Raw genomic sequence first — 15,982 nt, forward strand, 5'->3', positions numbered from 1 at the left:
GTCTATTCTAGCTTAGGTGGTTCTCCTTGAATTACTGAAATTAACCTCCTAATATGCTCTACCGTTACTAGGACTAACTGTGAAATTTATATAAAGTAATCCAAAGAGTGTACAAAGCAACACATTCTTATTTATAAAAGACACTTCATGTGTATCTATACATCTACACTCATCAATGCTAGATCACTTTTGGTTATTTACGACACCTGTATGAAAATGCTTCTAATAAGAAATATTTCGAACACCTGTATAAAGTATGACATAAACCTGGTACACTTGTACTCTAGGGGGGGGGGGGTGGTATCAAACATTTCCAAAGCTTGCCTATAAAATATTCAAAACATATGTGCATGCTTGTCTTTAAGCCTCCCCTAACAAGGAAAATATTTTAAACACATGTTTGAGCTCTAACTGAAACACATCTATAATTAAATTTATTTCCTGACATCTAGTTAGACCAGATTTTGGACTTAGTTGCTATCAGCCCAACTGGTTATTATATAAACTGGTGAGTGAAAAAAATTGCAATTAGACCATGCGGATAGTGGATTAGCTTATGTTAGACCAAATGATAGTAAAGGAGTTTGGTAATTGGACGAAATGGCATTAGACTAATTGGAAATAAACTTATAAAAATGATACTCTTTTTAAAGCAATATAATTCCTAATAATCTTCTTTTCTTTTTACTTCGTTCCTTTCACCTTCCCAATTTATTCTCATCGTACCAAGCTCCTCTTCCCATTCTCCTTTCTCCTCTCCCCCCTCATTTTATCATTCCCAATATCCCCTTCCTCCTCCCCTTCCTTTCCCTATTCCAAAACCCAACGTGATCCTTTTATTACTCAGTGATGTAAGTCAAATGGCAGATTCTATGGTCCTTGCATGTTTATTATTCTTTATCTTGTTTTGTAATAATTCTTTTTCAGTCTTCTATAAACCCAGCCATGGCTGATGCATTAAAGACTGTCATCTCCCAGAGTACAGAGTGTCCAGTGTGTCTTTCTACATTCACCGATCCCAAGATCCTGTCTTGTTCTCACACTTTCTGCAAGACTTGCCTGGACAACCTCTTAGAGTGTCACGGTAACTGCCAGATCCGATGCCCTGTCTGCAGAGCTGTGACCCAGGTCCCAAAGAAAGATGTCGGCAAACTACAGGTAAATCTTGCTTTGAAGAGTCTGATAGAGGATATGAAAGGCCATCCTCAGATTTGCACAAATTGTAAATCCGATGAGAAACCCGATGCCGTTGTCTACTGCCAAGACTGTGGCAATTATCTCTGCACCTCTTGTTTTAATACGCACTCTCAATGGGAAGGCTTTATCGATCATGAAGTCATTGCCATGAGTGAGATCTTATCAGGAAAGGTTTCAGTCCGTAAATACCGGAAATGCAGGAAACATCCAAAAGAAGATGAGGGTTGCTTCTGTTCCAGCTGCAGGAGATTCACATGCTTCAGGTGTGTTGTTATGGAACATAAAGACGAAGGACACAAGGTCATCGAGGGAGCAGCTTACGAGGACAAACACATGAAGGGTATCGAAGAACTTAAATCAAAGGTGGACAAGAAACAATCATGCTTTCAGAAGTACATTGATTTCATAGATGAACAGACCAAGAGTGTTGACAATGCCAAGAAACAGTGCACAAGTGACATCAACAAAGCATATGATGATGCGGTCCGGCAGTTGTCTGAGAAGAGAGAAAGCCTACTAAGAGAAGTCAAGGAAACGACCGAAGGAGTAGAGAAAGAACTGGAAAGCATGAAGACCACGGCTAACAAGTACATCAATCAGTTGACGACCATGGCTGAAATGGTAACTAAGAAAACAAAGATTCCATTAGACATGGATACTTTGGCTGCACACGACACTCTGTGTGAATCGTTACGAGAGGTCTTTGATCAAAAGGATCCTGACTACGAGCAGCCGAAGAAATCGGGCATAAAGGGGAAAAGTGTCAGGTTCAAGAGAAATGTTGGAGTTGATAATCTAAGCCTTGGAAAGATTGTTAATGTACTTAAAAGAAACGTCGCCTTACCCACTAATAAAACCTTGGATGAAAAGGACGTTTCTTCGCCTACTTATAATATTGATAATGTAAAGAACGTTGCCATGCCAGCTCAAGATATCATGAATGCCATGTTTAGTACACCAGACGGTAGGATGGCAGTAGGATGTAACCCAGGTGGCATCTCAATCTTCTCTCCTGATGGTCAGCTTCAGCAGACAGTTCTTAAGGATGCTAAATTTCGTGGGGTAGGGTTCCTTTCTGATGGTCGATGTGTTGTGATGGATAATTCAAACAACATCACACTGTACACACCAGAGTACACACAATTGAATGTAATGTTTAAGACTCTAAGTCGAGATGAATGTGGGAATTCTGATCTCACTGTTGATGGTGATGATCTGATCTATGTGAGCTACAGGAAAGCCATGAAGATCCAGGTATTTCCAACAGCAGGTGGGCAAGCAGTCAGGGAGATACCATGCGACGGATATGAACCTCGGCAAATCACTAGTTACCATGGTTCTCTGATCACTTCATCAGTTGATGCTATCAGATTAATAGACAAACAGGGTGCTGTACAACATGAATTAAAGAAACCTAGTAGGGACCTTTACGCTGCTGTATCTCAATGGAATACAATCCTGATAGCCAAGGTGGAGGAGGGTGAATGTTTGGTGAGCATTGACGAGTATACAAATGAACTAAGGCACATTCGAAACCTTGTTAATGATTACAAGATTGAGAAGACTTGGATATGGTGTTACCTCCAGCAGTACCGATCAGGAGAGATCGCTTTCTGCGCTCTTGATAGACTCTATATATTCCGCTTAAAATAATTGATGACATGATATCATAATTATTATCGCAGAAGATGGGGGGAGGGTGATACCCACTGAGTTGCCATTTTCTGCTAAAGTAAGCTGCTATAATGTAGAAATACATGAAACAATTGTTGGATCATTTCTTTCTCGTTTCTCACCCATAAAAAGCACTTCGCTGCTTACACCTTTTTATTTTCATCTTTGCATTTATCTAAAATCATCTTTATCATGTTTATCCTCTGTGTGGGGAAATTCTAGTACTTGCATATCAGACAAATTGTTGTTAAATATTTTATGACAAACCATATGATTCTCTATTCATATTCATGACTGTATATAATATTTGACTAGTAATATACCAACAGGGGTAGTGAGATCTTCATCATTGATATTAAAAGAGTGTACTGTTTATGCGCGTATACTTGTATGTTTTCATAAATTGGAAGATATCGTGGTTCTATGCTGTGAATCTAGACATTATTATAACGTGTGAATATATAAATATTATTTTCATGGAGATGGTCTGATCTTCGGTATTTTTCGGAGTGTGAAACACTTAAAAAGAACTTATTTCATTTATGAAAATATCACGAAAAATGCATAAAACAGCATACAGTCAATGGATCTCAATTTTTATCTTCAGCTTTCCACTTATCCAGCATCATCTTTATCATGTGTATCCTATGTGAGGGAATTTCTCGTGCTTAAATATAAGACATAATGTTAAATATACATATTGTAACAGTATCCTGTTTATGTGATTTGTTCAACTGATAACCTATAATGTTTATTCAGTTAGAGGGCGCACTCTTGCTAAGTAATGAAGTACCCCTTTCTACCTGTAAGAAATCTCTAACTACTCTCTGATGTTCGAGTGAAGTAAAACAACTTAACAAACAAACCACAACTTGAAACACATATTTTATGGGAAACCAAATGTTTCTCAATGTCATATGCATGTATATAATATTTGTATAGCAATGACTATCGTGGCAATGTGATATTTACCATTGATATTAATGAGTGTGTGCTATACTGTTTATGGTTTTATGCATACATTGGAATATGTCGTTATTCTATGCTATTATTCTATCTAGACATGATTACACTGTATAAATATATAAATATTATCTTCATGGAAACGGTCTGATCTACGCTCTTTAATATTTTTCGAAGTATTTCAATTTCAAAATGCAATTATATATGATAACTTGAATGTGAAACAAAACAAACAAATATTGCCGGCATTTAAAGAAAATAGCACGAAAATGCATGAAAAGCAACGCCAATGGATTTCAATTTTTATTTTGAGCTTTGCTATTATCAAGCATCATCTTCATTATGTTTATCCTGTGTGGGGAAATTTCTAGTTCTTGTATTTTAGACATAATGTTATTATATATATCATGAGAAATCAAATAATTCTATATTCATAAACATTTATTTAATTTAGCTACGTAGTAATAACCATGGTGGAAGTGTAATATTTACCATTCATTTTAAAGATGGTATGCTATACTATGTATGTATTTACTTGTAATGTATATTTTATGCATTGGTCAGATTGATAGACAAACAGGGTGCTGTACAACATAAATTAAAGAAACCTAATAGTTACGCTGCTGTATCTCAATGGGATACAATCCTGATAGCCAAGGTGAAGCCTGGTGAAGGTCTGGTGAGCATTGACGAGTATACAAATGAACTAAGGCACATTCGAAACATTGTTAATGATTACAAGATTGAGACTGAGTTACATTGGTATTACCTCCAGCAGTACCGATCAGGAGAGATCGCTTTCTGCGCTCTTGATAGACTCTATATATTCCGCTTAAAATAATTGATGCCATGATATCACAATTATTACCGCAGAAGATGGGGGGGGGGGGTGATACCCACTGAGTTGCCATTTTCTGTTAAAGTAAGCTGCTATAATGTAGAAATACATGAAACAGTTGTTGGATCATTTCTTTCTCGTTTCTCACCCATAAAAAGCATTTCGCTGCTTACAACTTTTTGTTTTTAACTTTGCATGTACCAACCATCATATTTATCATGTTTATCCTCTGTGTGGGGAAATTCTAGACTATACTTGTATGTTTTCATAAATTGGAAGATATCGTGATTCTGTGCTGTGAATCTAGACATTATTATAACGTGTGAACATATGAATATTATTTTTATGGAGATGGTCTGATCATTACTCTTCGATATTTTTCGGAATGTGAAACACTTAAAAAGAACTTATTTCATTTAGGAATATATCACGAAAAATGCATAAAACAGCATATAGTCAATGGATCTCAATTTTTATTTTCAGCTTTCCACTTATCAAGCATCATCTTTATCATGTGTATCCTATGTGAGGGAATTTCTCGTGCTTAAATATTAGACATAATGTTAAATATACATAATGTAACAGTATCCTGTTTATGTGATGTGTTCAACTGATAACATATAATGTTTATTCAGTTAGAGGGCGCACTCTTGCTAAGTAATGAAGTACCCCTTTCTACCTGTAAGAAATCTCTAACTACTCTCTGATGTTCGAGTCAAGTAAAACAACTTAACAAACCACCCACAACTTGAAACACATATTTTATGGGAAACCAAATGTTTCTCAATGTCATATGCATGTATATAATATTTGTATAGCAATGACTATCGTGGCAATGTGATATTTACCATTGATATTAATGAGTGTATGCTATACTGTTTATGGTTTTATGCATACATTGGAATATGTCGTTATTCTATGTTATTATTCTATCTAGACATGATTACACTGTATAAATATATAAATATTATCTTCATGGAAACGGTCTGATCTACGCTCTTTAATATTTTTCGAAGTATTTCAATTTCAAAATGCAATTATATATGATAACAAATATTGCCGGCATTTAAGAAAATGGCACGAAAATGCATGAAAATCAACGTCAAGGATTTCATTTTTATTTTGAGCTTTGCAATCATCAAGCATCATCTTCATTATGTTTATCCTAAGTGGGGAAATATCTAGTTCTTGTGTTTTAGACATAATGTTATTAGATATATCATGAGAAATCAAATAATTCTCTATTCATAAAAATGTATTTAATTTAACTACGTAGTATTAACCATGGTGGAAGTGTAATATTTACCATTCATTTTAAAGATGGTATGCTATACTATGTATGTATTTACTTGTAATATATATTTTATGCATTGATCAGGTAGATAGGAAGTGAGATCATGATATTTACGGTAAAAGCAACGTTCTCCGTTATAGAACATGCTTATAATGTGTATTTTTATTTGTTTACCTGTATTTGATATAGAACCGATGGGAAGTACAATACTTTGATATATTCGAAGAAATTTAATTTGAAAAAGCAATTATATGGAATAACTCGAACGTGAAATAGAATAGCTTTAAGGAGAATAGCTTATTGTATTTCAGGCAATGGCATGAAATGTATAGTAAAAAGCGCAGTTGTAATGAGTCAATGGATGTAGATATCTGCCACCCATAGAAGTCTGACGAACTTTTCATTGGTCCATAACTATATTAAATCTATATTTATATATTGTTTTGCATATATTATAACTTTGTAAAAATAAACGAAATCAAATGGAGCGAAATGAAAATTTTTGAGGGGGCAAAATTCCCCATAAAGCCGGGAGCTAGCAAAACAGTGCAAATATCTAATTTTGTGATAGATTTTGACATAATATTCAGACAATGATATGTTTAGCCTTTTAGTTTCATTTACTTTTCTTCTTTTCCCCTTGGTCGTGAAAGTCTTGAGGAAAGAACGATGCGTGTATAACTCAATTAAATTGTTACATTCTATCTAAGTTTGGAAAATTATTCAATAATATAATTTCAAATTTCTGCTTCGGATTTTGCCTTTTAAAAAGGATTCAATTCGATAGAAGATCACGTCAGATATGACTTGCTATTACCGTGGAAAAAAAATGAAACTGTAATATCATAAGTAGTTGTATTTTCTACAGGTATACTTATTTTAACAGAAATTATCTTTCATTAAGAATCATGCAGTATATCCAGAATGAAGAGAACACGTCATTAATTAATTATACAATTGAGAAGGAAAGTATGATCACTATGAATGCAATTGTTTATGTTTGCACAAATATGATCGAGAACAGTGATGTGCAAATGTATAAATATAATAACATGTAAGTATTTAAGAACCAAGTTCACACTATACAGCTCTACAATACGATATGTCGAGTTTACAAGTAGAATGAGTTTATTAAAGGTAAAATCAATAATGCTCTTCATTTTCAGGAACTTTAAAAGATTTGATCATCAATTTGATCATAATATACATAACTTTTAGAAATATTCTTAAAATGTACGAAACCAAACAATATAATGTAAACGTTGGAAAGTGAATAAAGGAAATGCAATTTCAAAATCTGTAAAAGAGTAATAATATAAAAATAATAGAATATCATAATTTATATTTGCTGTATATAATTTGGCTGATAATATAACTGTTATTGTTTTTTTTTCTTTTAGCGATTTAATGAAACAAAATACTTTGATGACGACAAGAAAAATTCTTCGTATATAGTTGATTAATCAATAAAAGTTTAGAAAATAGTAAACTGTATATCACTGTATAGTATTGACTTGTTCAGAAAAAAAGAATAGAACATAAAGGGAGAAAGATTGAAGGAAAGAAAGGCATATATAAAGCAATAAAGGGAGGAAGAAAGGAATGAATGAAAGAAGGATGGAGATTTTTCAATAGATAAATATGGAAAGGAGGAAACGCTTTCTGGAACGTTGATAATCTATTGAAAATGCCTGTCAATTACAATGAACAGACTAGAGGTCATTGTCGAAAGATGGTGAACCGTGATAGTAGGCCTACATCGTCTTAAGACTCGGATCGGATGAAATATAACTAATGTGTCGTTTGCCTAGTCAGAGTCCAGGACGACACTGTTGATTTGATTCACCAATTTTCGACAAAGGCTGTTTTGTTATGAAGAGCTATGGTCAAAAGATTCTCTGTGTTATAGAAAGCGGCTGTGAAGTGATTGTGAGAATGCCCTAATCAGGTGCGTTAGGGAGAAGAAGGAGGAACATAATTTGTTATCTCGTCTTTATAAGGCTAAATTAATGTTAGAGTTTCTATGTGCACGATCTATTTCTTATCTTTTGCTAGGGTGGCGAAATGATTTCAAAGCTCGTAGGCTTATTGAGATAGATCTACAAATTGTTACTGAAAGTTATGCTACAATCAATTAGTAAAACATATCAAAGACTTTGTCAAGTTTAATTAAGCGCACGCGGATTGGATTTCAAATTTCAAGACAAAAATCTGTCTGTAGCGTCCCGCAGTGTTTCCACACAGCCAAAACAAATTTCCCCAAACTCGATCTCAATTTGCCTGAAGTAATTAACTTTTTTGTTGAACGCACTTTTAAAAATAGCAAGAAAATTGCAAAATGCAACCCAGGAACGCGAGCAGAAAATCTTGAGCTAAGTTGTTATCTTTATTTTTCTCTCTTATCATTTCAGATTCTGATGAACTCCAATCTGTATTAGCGAAAAGTTACATTTTCTCCATTAGTTATTGACACTTTGACACTTATCCAAACTCTCTCATTCTTTCCTTTTTCTTGTGCGCCTCGGAATAAAATATTTCTAGATAAATGGCGCTGTGTAAATGACTATTATTATCACTATTATCATTTTATATCTTTTTATTTTCAATGATCGTTGTTCAAGTCTGTGATAATACTTGTTTCAAATGATGGAGAATTTGTTTTATGAGACATACTTGATTAGAGAGAAGACAGTAAAACATGTTATAAAACAAGCAAAAAATTATGTATTCACAGCCCCCTTCAGTTGAAGGTATGGTTTTACACGCCAATACTTGTTGAGGGGTGCATTTTCAGTATGTGGAAAATACGTGTATAGGATGCTTTTCGAGACCCCATAGTCGCGCATGGGATCCACTTGTCAATGGAAGTGCCCCCCGGGGAATATCACTTTTAGCTCCGTTTTAGGTCTGTAATGAATAACACCTTTAAAAAAAAAATTAAATATGATCGATTACAATTCTACAAAATTCATTTTCTTTAATTTCTCAACCGCACGTATTAGTTAGTCGTTCGAATAATTTAAAAAGATGTTTAAACAATTTTTTAATTAGCAATGTTTCAGTTGTCAATTTTACGTAAATAAAATGCCGTAAGCTATTCATATTAGATGTATTAAAAATCCACTTATATAAGAAAAATATTTTTAGATATTGTATATGACACTAGTTATATGTTCAAATATAGCCTCTTTTTGCGCAATCTATTCTTGTCTTATGCTGGGGAAGCGAAATAATTTCAAAGCCCGTAGGCAATGGATATTGAGGTAGATTTACAATTCTTTAATCTAATTTATGCTACAATCAAATGGAAAAGCTATTCAAGACTCAATTAAGCGAACGTGGATTGGATTTCAAATTTCAAGACAAAAATCTGTTTGTAGCGTCCCGTATTGTTTCCACAGAGCCAAAACAAATTTCCCCAAACTGAATCTCAAATTGCCTAAAGTAATTTAATTTTTTTTGTTAAATGCACTTTTTAAAAATAGCGACAAAATTGCAAAATGCAACACCGAATTGCAAGCAGACATTGTTTGAACTAAGTAAGAGTTTCTTGAGAAATAGGCCCTAACATGATATTGAATGTTGCTACGTTTAATCATTAGTTTCATTGGGATTTTCTGGATTCTTTCTCATTTCTCGAAAATTACCTGAAAATGATCCGGATTACCCAGAATTCCCTTCAAATTAGAAACACTGGTATTCCGTCATACTTGTTCTTATAAAAGGACACACATAAATATTTAACCCGCGTGCAATACATTTTGGACATGCATAACGAAGAATAAACTACGAATTTGTCAAAATTATCCCAAAATGTTCGTGCTCAAAATATCAAGATAACATTAAATTCCATATCAAATATTCTTATTTACCTTTTATAGAAGAAGGCTGTATATTTTGATTGAATTTCATGGCTATGAATTGTATTTTTCCATCACTAATCTGCACAGTGGTCACCGCAAGGGGAAAAAAGAACTTGGAACATACCTACCGACACCAGTATCGGACTGGATAATCTGAACGGACAGCGGCGGCGCTCCACTCCGTCTGCGCGCGCTAAAATTTATCATACTGCGGCTCGCGTGCTAAGAATGAACTTTATTTTTCTTTTCATTACGGAAGTCATCGTGAAAAATGTTATCTAACATGGATTGCTACACTGCTATGATTTATTGTTATGTATCATTTACACAACATTATGAGATGATGAGACCTTATTCCGGCGAACAATGGTATAGTAGTTCGAATCTAAAGATTTTCTTTTAGAAATATAAAAAAAAAATAACCTTATTTTGAGGGCGTGCCATTTCATTTTAAAGAATAGAGAAAATAGTGTACCAGCGTTATCAGTTCGGGAAAATTATAGTAAATGTAATAAGATATTTTTTAAAGCAATAAAAAATTATGAAGATATTGAAATTACGGATTTTGAAATGCTATGTAAAATTTACGCTATATTTTCATAAATGTTGGCACTTTGTATCACTCATCAAAATGACTGATAATTCATAATTTTGCCGACTCTTGCTTGTAAATTCGATATAGGTTGATACATCGATAGTCAGTGTAAATGATAAATATTCATAGCCTTACTAAATTTAAACGATTCCATAGTTTTTAGGATTTTAATATTGCAGACATTTTGGAGAGTGAGCAAGACGATGCTCACAAGCGTCGCTAACACGATTGCTAGGCGACCTACCGCGAGAGGGCTTTTATAATGGCGGGCTCCGCTGAGTTGATACATATCCTATAGGCGGTTCACGTACGTGTCCGTTTTAGGTCTGTAATGAATAAGACCTTTAAAAAAATTAAATATGATCGACTACAATTCTACAAAATTATCATTTAATTTTTTGATTTCTCGATCGCATATTTAGTTAGTCGTTTAAATAATTTAAATAGATATTCAAACAATTAATCAATAAGCAATGTTAGGTAAATGAAAATTAGCCGTAAGTCATTCATATCTGATGTATTAAAAATCCACTGATATAAAAAATATTTATTAGATATATATGAATATTTGACATCAATTAATGTTAGGCCAAAACTTGCAAAAAGTATCTTTCTTTGCACGATTTACTCTGATCTTTCGCTGGGGTGGCGAAATGATTTCAAAGCCCATAGGCAATGGATATTGAGTTAGATCTACAATTCAATAATCAAAGTTATGCCACAATCAACTAACAAATTTGAAAGAAGTCTTTGTCAAGTTCAATTAAGCGCTTTGTCAAGTTCAATTAAGCGCACGTGGATTGGAGTGCGTACCGCAGTATTTCCACAGAGCCAAAACAAATTTCCCAAAACTGAATCTCAATTTGCCTGAAATAATTTAACCTGTTTTGTTGAAAGCACTTTTTAAAAATAGCAACAAAATTGCCAAATGCAACCCTGGAATGCGAGCAGAAAATTTTGAGCTAAGTAAGAGGCAAGTAATTCTTGAGAAATAGGCCCTAATATGAATATTGATTGTTGCTACGTTTAATTGGGATTTTCATTGGGATTTTCTGGATTTTTTTTAAATTTCTCGAAAATTACCTGAAAATGATCCGGATTACCCAGAATTTCGTTCAAAGTAGAAACACTGGTATCCCGTCATACGTGTTTTTTTATATAAAAGGACACACGTGAATATTTAACCCGCGTGCAATACATTTTGGACATGCCTAAAGAAGAATAAACTACGAATTCGTCAAAATTATCCAAAATGTTCGTGCTCAAAATACCAAGAAAACATTCAATTCCATATCAAATATTCTTGTTGATGCTCTATAGAAGAAATGCTGTATATTTTTATTGAATTTTATTTTTTCCATCAGTTTTTCTGAAAAACGAAATTTCTTTTTCTAAATTAGGAAGTTGAATCTCACAAAGACTCTCAGACCTCGAACGGACCGAAAAATGAAAATGACAAAGTATATACAAATCGAAAGCCTATATGGGCTACACAAAATAGCAAAGCAAGATTTACACATTAAAAAAGAAGAGACAACGTTAATCTGGATTTTATTATTTAATTACATGATTTCGTCTTCTTCCGAATCATGTATACATTAAACTAAGTGTCATAAAAGCAAATTCTGCAATAATTTGAAACAAGTTTTACCACATAATTATACAATAATCATTGTAAAACTATAACTGAGAATGAAAAACATAAAATGATAAAGAAATTATAACACGACTCTAATATTATTGAAATCTAGAAAAATAATCGATCTACGTTAATTAGTTGAGGTGCCTTGGCCGAGTGGTCACGTCACTTGAATGGATATCAGAGGATCGGAGGTTCGATTCCCGGCACAGCACTTATGCCCTTGAGCAAGGTGTTTAATCCACATTTTCTCTTTTATCATGAATCAAATAAATTAATATGCTATATGCATGATATTGACCAACATGTGGACTTGTTTAGAAAAAAAATATCTACGAATCTGCGTACAAAATACCACCTGTTATTATCTTTGTTTTTCTCTCTTCTCATTTATCAACGTGGAGCGTTGTGGCCCAGTGGATTAGTCTTCGGACTTTGAAACAGAGGGTCGTGGGTTCGAATCCCAGCCATGGCGTAATTTCCTTCGGCAAGAAATTTATCCACATTGTGCCGCACTCGACCCAGGTGAAGTGAATGGGTACCCGGTAGGATTTATTCCTCGAACGCTTTAGCGCCTATTAATATGGCGGCTCAGCTACAGCCGGGGTAATAATATGATACCAAGTATCAAAGCGCAGTTGAGTATGTGCACATAAAAACTGCGCTATATAAATGGACATATTATTATTATTATTATTATTATCATTTCAGATTCTGATAAATTCCAATCTGTATTAGAGAAAAGTTCCATTTTCTTCATTAGTTATTGACAGTTTGACACTCATCCAAACTCTCTCATTCTTTCTTTTTCTTGTGCGCCTCGGAATAAAATATTTCTAGATAGATGGCGCTATATAAATGACTATTATTATCACTATTATCATTTTACATTTTTCATTTTCAATGATCGTTGTACAATTCTGTGATAATACTTGATTCAAATGATGAAGAATTTGCTTTTTGAGACAAAACAAATTTTGTTATTGCAACCCCCTTGCATCAGAAAGTCGTCACGTTCGAGCCGTTTAAAGAAGCACATTAAAGATCATATTAACCATAAGCCTTAATAGCCCCATCTCAAGTCCTTAACTACTCATATCAGGCCAGGTTTATTACCCATAATGCTGAGCAGTGTCGTCTTAAAATTGAATTCTTATCTCAATGATTATATCACCGAGTAGGAAAACTGGCACCTTTCCTCTCAAAATAATTAATTTCTATACGAAAATTGTATACTGATTAATCCTCTTTATTCCTAAGAGAATATGTCAAAATTTGTTTCCACGACTGTTCATTAATAACACACAGTCAATGGAAGACAACACAATTAACGAGTTGGTCAGTTTACTTTCCTTTTAATCCCATTTCTAAATCCGCTAATTCAATTAAGTTTTCTTAGACAAACGGTTAATAAATAATTCATTAAGCTTACGTTGTTGTACTTTGCGCTTTTATGGCTTCGATTTGTGAATATCACTTTTAGCTCTGTTCTGGGTCAGTAATGAAATAGACCGAAAAACGATTAAATATGATCGATTACAATATTACGAAAATATCATTCATTTTCTTTAATTTCTCAATCGCATGTATTAGTTAGTCGTTCAAATAATATAAAAAGATGTTTTAACAATTTTTTTAATTAGCACTGTTTCCGATGTTAATGTTACGTAAATGAATATTTACCGTAGGCTATTCATATCAGATGTATTAAAGATACACTGATACAAAAATTATTTTTTTATATTCAATATCATTTTCACACAACTTGTAATTGCCTTAAAAGTTCTTTTTGCACGATCTATTCTTATTTAGTGCTGGGGTGGCGAAATAATTTCAAAGCCCATAGGCAATGAATATTAATTTATATCTACAATTCAATAATTAAAGTCATGCTACAAACAAGTGATACAAACTAATTCAAGACTTTGTCAAGTTCAATTAGCGCACGTGGATTGGATTTCAAATTTCAAGACAAAATCTGTCTTAGCGTCCTGCAGTGTTCCACAGAGCCAAAACAAATTTCCCAAAACTGAATCTCAAATTGCATTTTTTTTTAGATAGCAACAAAATTGCAAAATGCAACCCCAGAACGCGAGCAGAAAATATTTGAGCTAAGTAAGAGGCGAATAATTCTTGATAAATAGGCCTTAACATGAATATCGAATGTTGCTACGTTTAATTGTAGTTTCATTGGGATTTTCTGGATTTTGTTATTCTTTTCTCGAAAATTTCCTGAAAATGATCCGGATTACCCAGAATTCCCTTCCAAGGAACGGTGGTATGCCTACATACATGTTCTTATAAATGACATATTTGAAGATTTTGGACAGGCGTAAAGGTAGATTTTATGATATTATTTAAAAAAAAATAAATACCAGTTATGGTAACGGTCTTAAAATAAGTTCGAACAGAATCAAATTAAATGACAACTCAGGTGTTTGTAAGTATAAATTAAAAAATATCTGCCAAATGGTTCTGGTAAAAATTGTGTCATTGCTGAAAAATGAGCAAAATAAGCACGGAATTCCATTAAATATCAGGTATTTTTTCCCAAAAAATATTTGTACACTGTCCAACATAAGTCTTTTTGTGATCAGATTATCGGTTTTCAGCTAAAATTTCCTGTTTTCACAAAGTAAAGTTTATTTCAATGTACCAGAACTAGATCTATGATAATTATGGTGACAATTTAACCTTGATTTTAAGGACTTCCTAATAAAATGATATTGTTTGTTGCAAATAAAGTATTTTAGCTTTAAACAATGAATTCGTCAAAATTATACAAAATGTTCATGCATTCAAATATCAAAATAATATTAATTTCTATTTCCAATATTCTTGTTAGCCTTTGTAATAGATAGGCTGTATAAAGTTTTGATTGATTTTAGTGGCGATTGTTTATTTTCATTTTTCGTTTAGTCTCCCTCAGAAGTTCAACAAATTTTATTTCCAATTTAGGAACCAAAATCTCAAAAATGCTTACAGATCCCCCCGCCAATAACAGACCTCGAATGGACCCAAAAGTGAAAATGACAAATCATTTACAAATCCTAAAGTTATAGGCTACAAAAATAGTAATGCAAGATTTAGGCATTTAAACATCAAAGAGAGAGAGAGGGAGAGAGAGAGAGAGTGTGTAAGTCTGGAATTTATTTTGTTTTGTAACATTATTTTTTTTATTCTCTTAAATCAAATATACCAATAACGGGGTGTCACAAAGTAAATTCGACAATCATTTGAAACAAACATTATCACAGATTTATACAGTTTTACATCTATCATTGAGAATGAAAAATATAAAATGATAATGAATGAAATGTAATTTATCTCTAATACAGATTGAAATTCAGAAAATAATTGATCTACTTACGAACTTATATAATTACAACCATTTTGACACAGAAAGTCGTCACGTTATTCAAACCGTTAAAAGAAACACATTAAAGATCATATTAACCATAAGCCTTAATAGCCCCATCTCAAGATCTCAAGTCATCAACTAATCATATCAGGCCAGGTTTATTACCCATAATACTGAGCAGTGTCGTCTTAAAACTGAATTCTTATCTCAATGATTATATCACCAAGTAGGAAAACTGGCACCATTCCTCTCAAAATAATGAATTTCAGTACGAAAATAAAATTCTATACTGATTCATCCTCTCTATTCCTAAGAGTGGATACCATGCGCGACCAAAAAAAAATGTAAAAAGGATGTCTTTTTCAAGATAGGGCACGTTACGTACGTAACGTAATTAGGGTGTCAAAAACACTAAAATAATGAAAAAAGGGTATCTATTTTCGCTAGGAAAGCTACGTGTTTAGGGTCAAATTTGCGAGGGTATTGTAGGAAAAGTAGTTTTTGATGACCCCTCCCAATGTGTGTGCGTGTGTGAGACAGAGAGAGAGTTTTATAAAG

General features: G+C 33.3%; 1 protein-coding gene across 1 annotated transcript; it reads left to right on the forward strand.

The window, feature by feature from the left end:
• The first annotated feature begins 945 nt into the window (after window positions 1-945).
• LOC135155455 (tripartite motif-containing protein 2-like) lies at window positions 946-2,850 on the forward strand. The gene is made up of 2 exons (XM_064104429.1): window positions 946-2,047; window positions 2,126-2,850. The coding sequence occupies exons 1-2, from the start codon at window positions 946-948 to the stop codon at window positions 2,848-2,850; spliced, it is 1,827 nt and encodes a 608-aa protein (XP_063960499.1).
• Window positions 2,851-15,982: the final 13,132 nt, after the last annotated feature.

This window comes from Lytechinus pictus, chromosome 9 (assembly GCF_037042905.1).
Source record: "Lytechinus pictus isolate F3 Inbred chromosome 9, Lp3.0, whole genome shotgun sequence".
NCBI classification, from domain to species: domain Eukaryota; kingdom Metazoa; phylum Echinodermata; class Echinoidea; order Temnopleuroida; family Toxopneustidae; genus Lytechinus; species Lytechinus pictus.